Source organism: Chanos chanos, chromosome 10, assembly GCF_902362185.1.
Source record: "Chanos chanos chromosome 10, fChaCha1.1, whole genome shotgun sequence".
NCBI classification, from domain to species: domain Eukaryota; kingdom Metazoa; phylum Chordata; class Actinopteri; order Gonorynchiformes; family Chanidae; genus Chanos; species Chanos chanos.
Genome location: NC_044504.1, coordinates 29,748,482 through 29,760,840, shown reverse-complemented (window position 1 = coordinate 29,760,840; position 12,359 = coordinate 29,748,482). Strand labels below are relative to the sequence as shown.

The 12,359-nt window shown below is 39.9% G+C and overlaps 1 protein-coding gene across 1 annotated transcript; it reads left to right on the top strand.

The window, feature by feature from the left end:
* Window positions 1-2,220: 2,220 nt before the first annotated feature.
* On the top strand, window positions 2,221-8,284 carry ndp (norrin cystine knot growth factor NDP). Its single transcript, XM_030787314.1, has 2 exons — window positions 2,221-2,412; window positions 8,060-8,284. The coding sequence occupies exons 1-2, from the start codon at window positions 2,221-2,223 to the stop codon at window positions 8,282-8,284; spliced, it is 417 nt and encodes a 138-aa protein (XP_030643174.1).
* The last annotated feature ends 4,075 nt before the right edge of the window (window positions 8,285-12,359 follow it).

The window sequence follows — 12,359 nt, the reverse complement described above, 5'->3', positions numbered from 1 at the left end:
AACCGACCAAATTTTGCCCAATGGAAATGAGTACCTTGTTTAAAAGAATAAGTTGTAAACATACTTTTTTTTTTCCTTTTTTTATAATAGTATGTTCTGCCAATATGACCGTTAGCCTGATGAGGAAGGAGAAGTATTTGGGTTAGGCATTCTTTTCCATTCCAGATCTCTTTTAACATTTGGCTCCAACACATTAGTGAAGAGCCTGAGAAGTAATTTTGAGGAGACTTTTGAGAGTGCCACATTTAAAATAATAGTTAAAATCAAACTGAAACCAAATAGCGGCCATAAAGCACAGATAACTGCAAAGTATGTCCCCGTTCTCTCAGTCTTAAGTAAGGTTCCCACAGAGGATGTAATAGCAAAAAAATTGTGATTGGGAAATAGTCACATTGGGAGAGACAGAGGGTGGAGGCTGATGGAAATAGTGAATGTTGTTGTCTCAGATGGAGGCGATCGAAAGGTCCAGCTGCTGTTTGTGGACACACTGGGCTCTATAAATCTGTGGATGCAGCAGGTGTGTGAGGCCATGGTGGTGGGCCCTACCTTACAACCTCCCCATCCTGAGGTGTCACTCGGCAGGGGTAGGGGGTTGGAGGGGGTTAAAGCCCACCACTTACAACCCTGGAAGACTGACAGGATTGCCATGCATGACTCTGCTGTAAAATCAATCTTCAGTCATCCGTGTTTGAACAAAAAGGATCAGCAGTCACCTTGTAAGCATGGATATCTTCACCTCATTGTTCAGCCTTGCTGTTATGGTTATAAATCTGGCTGGAAATAAGACAGACATTTTCATTTTAAAAAATATCATCTGCAAATTCCACAAGTCTAGGCACACTAGTGATGAATCTGGCTATCATATTGGCATGCCAGATATGTATAATGTATCTTTTTTTTTTTTGTTAAACAAGTGATGTAAAACAAAATGATGAATAACGTATTCAAGGCATCCCCATCAACAAAAGGCTGCAACGTCCGTTCTTGTAAACTCTGCAACATATGCTCTGTGGAGCAGTTAAACTTTTCAAGGTTTATTTATTTTAGTAGGCAAATTGATACTTGAATTTCTCACACCAGGAATGTACAAGCTAAATGGTTCCCTCCGGTAAGAAAAACACAAGGGGGATGGTTTTAAATTAACTTGAAGTATTTGCAATTTCAGAACAAATTAGAGAATCAGAACAGCATTTGGACTCCAATGAAGAAAAGCTATTCAGAAACATTTTGACATGAGACAGTGTATTGTTCTTGTAAATGAAAATTTCCTCTCAGTAAAACAACCTTATCCCAGGTCTAGGTTCCTGTTACCCTCTAAGGGAAGCAACTTTTCTAACCTTACTTTCCAACCAAGCTTATTAGCAGTTGTGACACCATGACTTGGACTGCTAAAAATGAAACATTCCCATAATGTGAATAACATTGTCAAGAGGAAAATATAGCGCCAGTGTCTCGTACCAAAAAAGAAATATATACTAAAGTATGCACTCCAGTTGGCAGTTGACTTGCTGTCATGTGAGAACTTGTTCAGAAACCTATTTCTTGTAATGAAAAATTCATTCCTGGGGAAATGATTTGCTCCGGGCTGTTTATTAATGTATTGGGTTTCTCCTTTGTGTAATAAAAACACACATTTTTGCGTTGGGATTGTTAGAAGAACAGAGGGGTGAGCTGCCAGCATGCCTCATACAACATCACAGCCCACTTGTTCCTGCCGAGCTAGACGCAGGAGCAGTCACCTCAACTGTCTGGCAGCTGTTCAAACGCCTGTCTCTGCTCCTCTGTCTCCAAAAGATTCTGTCTCATACATAAACTCCCACACCCTCTATGCTGCACCTTACCTCACCTGCTCAGCGCTGACTCTAATAACTTCAGCAGCATCGACTTTTTGGAACCGCACGTGAAATACATTAGACACAACATTACCTGATAATCTCAAATGGCTCCCTGTTAAAATTTGTTCTTGATTTTTTTTTTTTTTTCTGTGGCTTCAGCATTGGTTTAATGCGATTTCATCCCTACCCTACAGACAGAGGCAAACGGGCAGATACTAAGGAGATGGCTTCGCCTAAAGAGACGACTTGCGCCGCATCTCACATCAGTGCGATGACTTCTGAGAGAAGTGATTTGGATCACCTGGAGTAAAAGAGAGGGTTCATCTCTCGTTTCTGATTGTGTGAAAAGCTTTGGGCACTTCTACGTTCAAACACAGAGGCCAAAATGAAGAAGTCAGCCTTGCTAAACCAACCTGGGATAGTGCTTTTGCTAGTTACTTGCCCTCTGCTGTCTGTTCTTCAAGGGGTGACGTGTAAGACTGAGAATGGACACCTGGGTGACTCAGATCCAGAGAGGTGTATGAGGCACCACTATGTTGAGACCATTACACATCCCATCTATAAGTGCAACTCTAAGGTAAGAACTCTAAAGTAGCAGTTTAATCCCTATGATAAAAATGGCTTGTTCCTTATCAAAGTTCAGTAGCTTACTTTCAGAAACCATTTACTCTCACTGTTGCACTTGGGGAACAACTAAATAAAGTTTTACTGTGAATTCATGTTGCTCACATCCAGTAAACACAGTTTCTTATTTCTTACAAAAAATTCTAGACACATGATTCTTTTAAATCTGTAGTATTTTTTTTAATCTAATCTTTGCACAGACAAATCAAAAACTCTGTTGCTGAGACATCCCCATAATCAAAACATCATCACTATCTGCAATCTGTTTCTTTTTTTGTTTACACGTGAATACCACCATCATTACATTTTTCTAACCTGCCCCCCCCCCCCCCCCCCCCCCCCCCCCCATCTCATCTCATCAGAGAAAAGGAGGAGATCGGTATAACAGGCTCATCAGCTCTGTTGTTTGTGCCATTGTGTGGGAGTTCTTGTGGTCTCTTGTCCCTTGGAGTGTGTTCACTGACAGGGTCGAAAAAAGGGTCACACTCTCTAATTCACACAAACAACAGACCAAGCTCTTGCTCCCATGTTGCTCATTGAATTACAGTAATAGTCCAGGAGGTCAGACCTTACTGTAAGACAATACACTCTGCACACCCACAACCTTCCTGCTTACAAGCTGTTTAAGATAACAAGGCAAGTCTCCAGACACAAGAGAGGGTTTCATATTTAAATATCTGCCATAAAGATCTATTCATAATTAGAATCCACTGGCAAGAGCACAGCTCTCATTTTTTGTTTATTGATGTAGATAGCATGGTCCGGCTTGATCTGACTCTTTTCTTGGAACAGGGACATTCAAACATAACAGGTCTGCGAAGCCTAGAGTCTGGCCAAAAACGTAAAGCAACGCGGCGCATAAGAAATCTGCCGGATGGCACAGGTCCACAGGGCAGCAGTTCACTTCTGCAGTTGAATCATGTCATTTGCCATCCAAACAACAGTGTGTGGCAGCCCCATTCAGACTCCACTGGAGACAAAATTGACTACTGACAACAACCAGAATGGTTGAACTTAGAAGTCAAACTGAGGAGGCTGTGTTATCCCAGAACAGACAATATCTGTGTTTTCACATTAACTGTGGGCTGCATTTCCCAAACTCCCCCTCTTCCAGACTCAGCTGTGTCCTGTCAGTAAAAAAAAAAACTGGATTTGATTAGGGCTGAGCTCCAAAAAAAAAAAAAAACATAATTCCATTAGTGTCAAACATTTTGCCATGCAAAGTCTTTTTCAATTAGGAGATAACACTACACAGAAAAGAACTCATGCTCTGCAGAGGAAAAGTAGATATCTGTGCTGAATAACAGATGACTTCCCTTTGCACTAAAACTTCTAAACAGGGGAGTGTTGGCCCACCAAGACCACTTTAGATATGAACTAAGTTTATTTGTGACAATTACAGCACTAAATGAGATATACTTATCCTTTACTGGGTCGATGTTTGCACTCTGAGCAACTGTTGCTATTGGGAAAAGATTTCAGTTATAGACTTCAGGGTCTATAATTGAAATAACCGATACCAGATGCACGTAAGGGCATTTAATATCCCACTAAGCAGGGCACTTCATGAGGTTGCAGTCCCATGGTCCTTAAGCGTCTAGCACCAATCCTGAAGCTCAACCCACTGATAGTCTGAAGCTCTCAGATTGTAAATTCAAACCCAAGTAATAATATAATTGCATGAGCTTGCCTCCTCTGTGCTCTGCCCCATAGTTACAGAATTGTATTGATATTTGCTGAAAAAAAATCCTCTCATCTCCCTTTAGCGTAGAGGGTCCACACAGTATATTCAGAACAGTATGCTTGTTCCTTTTCATTTGTTCTCAGTTGGTTGTTTCCTACACTGTTAGCAATCAAAGATGTTGCACTTTCAAATAAAGTTGAAAAATGACACAGAGGAAATGAGTAGAATGAGGACACAGTGAGGTTGATCATTTGCATCTGTGCAAGCACCCTATTGCAGTTCAGAGTTGCTGACATTCCAAGAACATGGTCAATTGTCTTCTTTGTGACACCAAATCCAGCCATTACTAATGCTGAGATTCAAACATGGGGTGTCAGCATTGGTACACAGTATCACTATAAATCCTATAAATTCAAGTAGATCAAAGAATTTCATTACACACTGCATTAGACACTAGCATACTAATTTCACAGATGCTTGACAAAAAGGTCCACCTATAACATGACTGTGTACTATAAATATAAACTAAGGGTAGTAAAGTCAAAAGGGGGAGGCACAGTGGGTTTTGAGGGGGGGGGGGGGGGGGGTGAGACAAGAGCCCTTGTCTAGCTTCTGTCACACTGCCATTCTCTCCTGGATTTCCATCCCTCTGGCCATGGTGTCTTCACAGCACCTTCAGCCAGTCTTCAAACTGTAGTGACAAACAGCAGGATTGTTTTTGGTGTCCTTCAGTGGTCTGGACTCCCTTACCTCTGTCGACAGTTTTTTTGGCCCCACACAGCCTATTGTGCCTAACAGCGAGGGTGACATTCTGCAGTTGGCTGACAGTATGACACAGGAGTCCATTTACGAGGCCTGGCAGGAATGTGGCAGCTTGTGGTTTGCCCGTGCCTTTATTCAGAATCAGCAGACCAGGGAACTGGGTCATGTTAGTGTTCATCATTCTGAGTGAAGCATCCAGCCAAGCAGACGACTCTCCTGTGCTCTTTAAAGTGTTGAAACAATCATCACTAGCAAAGGGTCAAAATCACTCTCTAACTTTCAATTAGGAGGGGAGCCCTTGGGAAAAAACAGAGACTTGAAAGAGGCTGATTTTTGTGATGGATGGGTTGATTATTATTAAGCAATCAGAGCCTAGCAATATGATCAGGTGGACCACTAGTCAAAATGACATGGCTGTGCTGAGATGAAACTCGTCGATCTGTCATATGGCTGACACAGCAAATGCTGTGTATTTTTCTTCTCTCTCTATCTCTTCTTAGGCATGGAGGAGGAAAATTGGAATGGTGCACAGGTGTGGGTGAAATCAGCCACACTCCCTTCTCCCAACACAGGTGCAAGGTCAAAAAGAGAGAGCACAGAGCAATTCTTTGTTCCTAGCCATGTTTTCTTCTCTATAGTAGCTTATCTCAGTCCTGTCCTGTAGGAGAGTTCAAATAACACCTTCCAGAAGCGTGGACTTTATGGGGGATGAATCCATATCTTTGAAAGAGTGGCATACCAGAATAATTACTTTCAAATCATGAACACTGTGGACCACTGCACCCAAAAGCATATGTAAATACATGTTAATCAAACATATTAAATAAAAAGAAAAACACAACCACTTTCTGACACTCAGTGAACATGTTCCTTTCTGGGTAATAAAATGCAGAAATAAATACCATGCCATTAATTTTTTAATTTCGTGGTCATTAATCAAAACTTCAGGATTCTTGTTATGTTGAGCAGCATCTACTTTGCAGTAATCAATAGTAGCAGAAAAAAATTGGATAAAAAAAGAAGGAATTTTGGATGAAAACAGCAGCACAGATTTGTCAAGATAAGTCGAGTTGTGGCATTATGTATATCATTATATATATTTAGGCTCTTTTCATGCTCAGTCACTAAAGCATTGCTTTTCCTGTCCTGTTCATCAAAACATTTCTCATGTAAAAGTTATTCACAAATATCTGTTGAGGATGGGCCAATAAATGAAAAAAAACAGGTTAATAAAATAAGCGAAAGGAAATTAATACCAAGATGAGATCTTGATACCCAGGATATGAATGAATGAACAAATGATCAAATAATCAAATGAATGAATGAATAGAACAGAATACAATAGAATAGAATAGAATGGTCCTGTTTCCTATCAGCTCTTCTGACAACCAAAGAGTAGGTGATGTGCAGCCATGAGCAGGCTCTGATGCTGATCCTGATTGCTCAGTGTCAATGAGTGCCAGCATCCTCCGGCAAACAATGACTGATAACCCAGGGAACAGAGCATTCCAAAAACCAGTCTGCACACGAGCGAGCAGGACACTCAGTGTCCGCCAGGCCCTGCTTCATCGTCTACTCCACACAGCACCACACCTAAATTATATTTGCTCACAATTGTGACTATGTACGATAAAAGTCACCAGTGTACAGTTTTATGACAAATTGTGCAAGAATTTACATGAGAATAACTTCATATTTTAACATTCACCCTTTATAAAATGATCCTTTTTCATAGCCAAAATGATTTAGTTCTTATCTTTAATTGTCTTCAACATTTCACTAAATTGCTGCCCTGCGTGATTTACTTCAGTTGGTCTGAGAAAGGACTGAAACAGTTACTTTTAAAACCAAAACAGACCACAGGCCACAGGAGTCATTTTGGGTGAGATGTGGAACAGGGAGGGAATGTGAAAAATGGAAAAGTGGGGTTTCTGCAAATAAATCATGCCAATCTTCATTTTTGTACAATAATAGGATAAATCTGAAGTTCATATCTGTTAAAAAAAAGAGGAGAAAATTGCAGTAAATAGTAAGGATTTGGAAACCATTGGGAAATTGATTTTCCTCTTTGCAGATTTGTCATTTCTGCTCTGATGGCATGTGACAGCCATGGAATTCAAGTCTAGAGGACAGAGACTGTCAAAGAATGGGTAAAAGTAGTGGCTTCAAAAAACTTTTGTGGCATTTATGACAATCAAGGAATATCATGGTTCAGATCATATTCTTTTAGGGTAACCCATTGTTAACTTCGGCAATTCTTTAAATAGTTTTGCTTGTTGGTTGGTTATGTTTTTAATCAGTTGTACTGGTTGATGACTAAATCGTTAAGAATTGATTGGCTCTGGTTCTTCAGCAACATAACTGCGTCATTCTGTACTTCTTCTGTTTTATTTTTTTTACCAGTTCATGAAAAGTTTAACACTGTTTATTATATTCTGACAGTTAAACTCAAAAACCTTAAAACAATGCACAGAGAGGGGGGGGGGGGGGGGGGGGGATTGGTGTCTTACTCACTTTCCCTTGACCTCATAAACCAAACCTTGATCCTAACTCTAACTATGAACAGGGAACATTTATTCCGTTAGGTTTGAACAATACCATGCATATCTGTAGGAGTATTTCATCTTGTGGAGAAATGCAAAATAGCCAAAGTCAGTGGGGAAATTATGGGGACATTGTGGTTCCCATTACTTTAACAAAACCAAAACCAAAAACCACATACACACACACACACACACACTTTCACACTTTACAAGCTGCTTAGAGTGGTTGCCTCAAACCTAGTGTATGACTGGATGAAATACTTGTACCACCCTTAGGGTATTCAGTTCACTAGATAATATGAATACAGGTGCAATTATAATGTACAATGGTTCTGTAACAGATGTTGTCTAAAATAGCCGTTGGGTAGGGTCGTTATGTATGTATTGGTCTACCATTGAATTCTCAAATGAATGTCTATGTAAATAAAATTCAGTATCTGGCCAGGTATAATTTTTAAGCAGAACACATATATTAGGGTTACATTACATTTCAGAAAAATACGCTCTAACATTAGTACTTAGACCTGTGTTTTGTATTTGCAGCATGCGGTAGGCTGTGCGTTTAAAATAAAACGTATCTAAATGATCTCATTTTCAATTATTTTCCTCAGATGGTCCTGCTGGCACGCTGTGAGGGTCACTGCAGCCACACATCCCGCTCGGACCCGCTCATCTCCTTCAGCTCTGTCCTCAAGCAGCCTTTTAAAAGTACATGTTTCTGCTGCCGCCCGCACACCTCCAAACTAAAAGCGGTGCGTCTGAGGTGCTCTGGAGGAACACGGATAACTGCCACCTACCGTTACATTTTAGCTTGCAGCTGTGAGGAGTGCAGTTGAATCTACTCGGCTCGAATCCAGACGTAGTGGACGGAGAATTAAAACCATGTTAGACTTTTTATACTTTACAGCTGTTCATATTAAAGAAACTATTTCACGACTCATTAGCGATATCACAATGGACTTTTCCAATGTAAACTGAATTGCTGTCAATTTTAAAGGAAATTTACAGCAAAATTAAAGTAAACTTCGCCGTGTTTGGAATGTCGAGCCGCACCTGCGCTGATTATGTCCGCCAGTCGATTAAAGTTTAATGCATTCCACCCCTTTGATCGCTGCGTGTGAACGTTTATGGATGCTGGCAATGACATCAACAATTAGTGCAACTTAAACTGATGGTTTTTAGATTTAACTTCGTTGTCTCAACGATCACCAAGAGTGAAACCTTTTGAGGACCTCTGGTGCTCTTTCGTCGATATTCATTCCTGGCTTGGAGGACCTTCTCGGTACTCAGTTGGATATTTTACACTAGATAGGAGTCTCAAAGCCTTTATTTATACTAACTATGGGCCATAAATGTTAAACGATGATTCTGAGTCATCAGAGTTTATTTCATTAACACATTATCTGACTTGGTTGGTTGCTGATATCTCTCTAAATGTCTGTTACTCTAATCATTCTTCAATGAATATTAACATTTCTGTAATTTTGTCATGTACGCAACTGATGCTGGACTAATGAATGATTCCAGTTAACTGGATGCACTATGATCATAGATCTATGATAATCCAGAAGTAACTATACGAAGCAAGTTTGTGTTGACAAGTTTCTGTTACCTTTGCTGAAATGTGTGTGTGAATAGTTGTCAGATCAAATTTATTACAGTTTATCAACAATAGTGGGGACAGGACTATGTGCATTAAGGATTATAAAAAGACTTTTTTTCTTTTTTCACAAAAGCTCACAAGTATGTTATACTTCTTTGAGGTTGCATCAGAATTCCAATACTTTGTGGTGAGAGATAACATCCTCATATGAATTCCTTTGTTCTGCTTGCCTGAAATTGTACCCTCGTGAAATTGCACAATTTGCTCTTTGGACAAGTTTGTAATCTAGAACAAAACTGACAGCTCCTTGGGCTCCACACATGAATGTAATAAACAGTTTCCTTTTGTTTCTGAAGATTGACTGCCTGCCTCATGCTAGCTGATTCTAGCTCCTCTATACACTGTGACTTTGAGCAAGGTTATAATTAACTTAATGGCTAATTTGACAGACTGACAGACAATCCAAATAATGCCTGTCAGTTCAGCTCTGTGATTTTTATGGGTGTCCTAAGACATTTCTCTGTGATACATGCACAGTGCAGGCTGTGTACCAGTTAAATGTCAAATCATATTGTCAGAGTGCTTGGGATCTCTTCTACCTCTGGTGGAACATTCCAGCTATATGTGCCTCTTTTTGCATGTCTTTTATCCTGCAGAACAGCAGAGTGATAATCAGTACCGTTCAACCAAGAATGAAGACCTGAAGGAGCAACGCACATGGCACAATAAAGCTACAGACAAATGGTACTTTATACAGTGAGGAGTCAAGGTCCCAGTTTTGGCCCCTCTGACAATCTCCATAAAAGGCTAGGTTGGAAAATGTCATTATCTAAAGTGGAAAGTTTTACCAAATCTTAAAAGCATGGAGTAAGTTCTAGAAATACATTCTCTGAGCTATTTTGTTCAAAGAATCAATCTCCAAAAAAAAAGGGGGGGGGGGGCGACTGATAATCAATTCCAACACTGACTGTAATATCCTGTCAATCTGTACTGAGATGATAAATAGGCTCCACATCGCAGAGGAAGAAAAATGGCTTTTGTCGCTTCACTTTATTAAACTGCAGCTAATATCAGATGACATTTTTTTACTTTACAGATGATAAAATGGGAGTGAGAATAGCTATCTGAATTACGTATTTGTGGCTCACTGTTGCTACAACCAACGTTATGATGAACAGTGTTCATTGTGCCTGAAACACTGTGCGCGAGAAAAATTAGCCCATATTATGATTGCGGTTCGCGTGTAGACATGCGTTGTTACGAATACAGCATCCGAAATGTTGTGTGAATCATAAATAAATAAATAAATAAATTCGTTCGACATTGTCCCCGCACTGTGCGCACAACTATTTTGGACCACAGTGAGTTCACTGGATCCAACTGAACTGCAGTCTAAAAAAAAGTCTAAAAAAAAAAAAGGCTGAGGTTTCGGCTGTTGACACGCCCCTTCTTCCTATCCTATGACAAGCCGAGCATGTACATTGAACCTGTACATCTACCTCAAAATAATTGGTAAAAAACGCCCGACGGTAATTCAATTCAACACTAACATTTCTACTCTGCCTCTACCAGCGCTTTTGCCCTTCATCACGAAATTATGAGAGGTAGCTTAATCATACCTGTCTTACTGAACCTGAGCATTTAGATCAGGTGGAGTGGTCAGTGGAGTAGTCCTGTAATTACTCCAGCTAAAGGAATAACATTATCATTTCTGCTGTATTAATTTTGTGTTCTAATTTGGAATAAAATTAAAATAAATCATTAAAGGACCAGAGTTTTTACATAGCTGTTTTTGCTGTTTTCGATGAGCTTCCCCAGGTAAACGTCGAAGCATTACAAGTACTGTAATAACTGTGATATAGCAACAGTACACTCTACTGGTGAAACTAGGAAATGGACGCTAGTAACATTAGGCCTACCTCCCCGACGGGTTCTATTGTGGTGTTTAATGTTGTTGTCTGCACTTATCATTTCTCAAGCCTGGTGGCTCCTCCGACCTATATGTCAATTTACACACCTTGTGACTGATCGCCACGCTGCTGCCCCTAACTAATGCCCCTCTGTATTACCAAAAAAAGGCTGAAGTTTCGATTGTGACACCCCATCTTTCTATGTCCTCTGACAAGCCGAGTCTGTACTTTTACCTGTCTATAACATTACATCCCAAGCGGGGAACAGACCTGAATATTTTCTAAACAACATTTTGTAAACTTTTTATTGGGCCTCACGAATTTTCACTTCTCAATAAAGATTATATATATTTTTGCACATGATTCCTTTGTTAATATTTAATAGGGTGACATTTCTGAAAGTAGACACCTCAGTGAATCAATGAGATTTTGAAAAAACAGGAGAGCCCTCTCAGAGGGTACACTTGCCAGTCGCTATTCTTAGCACTGTCTCTGGGATAGGACCCACTTCCAGGTACAAAGCTGTTATGATATGTCCCCCCAGCTCTAGAGAGGACAGGGAGATGTGCTAGGATGGAGTTTTAGTAGCTTACTCTTCTAAATGAGATCAGCACTGGATTTGGATTATCTGCAACATGCTCTTAATAGATAAGGCACACTGTCACAGACACAAAGCTTCATATCGACAGGGGAAAGTTCAGTTTCCAAAACATATCAACATTACCCACGTTTTTTTTTTTCCTTTTCTTTCTTTTTTTTAGTTAGTCTGTTTGTTTTTCATGTAATGATGCTAAAGGATATAGCATATGTATAAGATCCCCTTGTATTCTGTTATTTCTGTATTACTATAGGTTCTGGTATATTTATCTTCCCTACAGTGACAACGGAAACAATTTGTTCTCTTTATCCTCTACGAAAAATATTGATGTCTGTTAAGAAACTGATCGTCAAACAGATTCTGGACAGAGTTCTTATAGGAAAATATACTGGGACGCAGATGAGTCTCACGGCCCAAAATATACTCACAAGCTCCTTCCTTATATTTTCTGCTACCGGGTGACCGAACGCGTGCTCATTACAACCATAGTCAAGGGTTCCTACATTGTATATCCACCAGGTGGCAGCCTAAACTCCAGAATTCCCGGAGGACTTGATATGGAAATGAATGAGGTGTTTAACCTCCTTTTTTTCTTAAAACTTCAAAGTACGTGAATCTTGAATCATGTAGGACTCTGAATTTTGACCAGGTAGGCCGTGTATTTGCGTTATGTCACTTGCTGTAAGTGGCATAAAGCAACTTTGCTGGTATTTGCGCTGATTCTTATTGTATCTGGCTGTGATTAAAGATAGACAGTGACGATCGACTGAACCCTTCATTGTGAACCCGTTTTCACTGAA

Excerpts from the sequence above, each read along its gene's own strand:
- ndp (XM_030787314.1), top strand. The coding sequence starts at position 2,221 with ATGAAGAAGTCAGCCTTGCTAAACCAACCTGGGATAGTGCTTTTGCTA. Across the intron at positions 2,413-8,059 it reads TCTATAAGTGCAACTCTAAG|ATGGTCCTGCTGGCACGCTG; the intron begins GTAAGAACTCTA and ends TATTTTCCTCAG.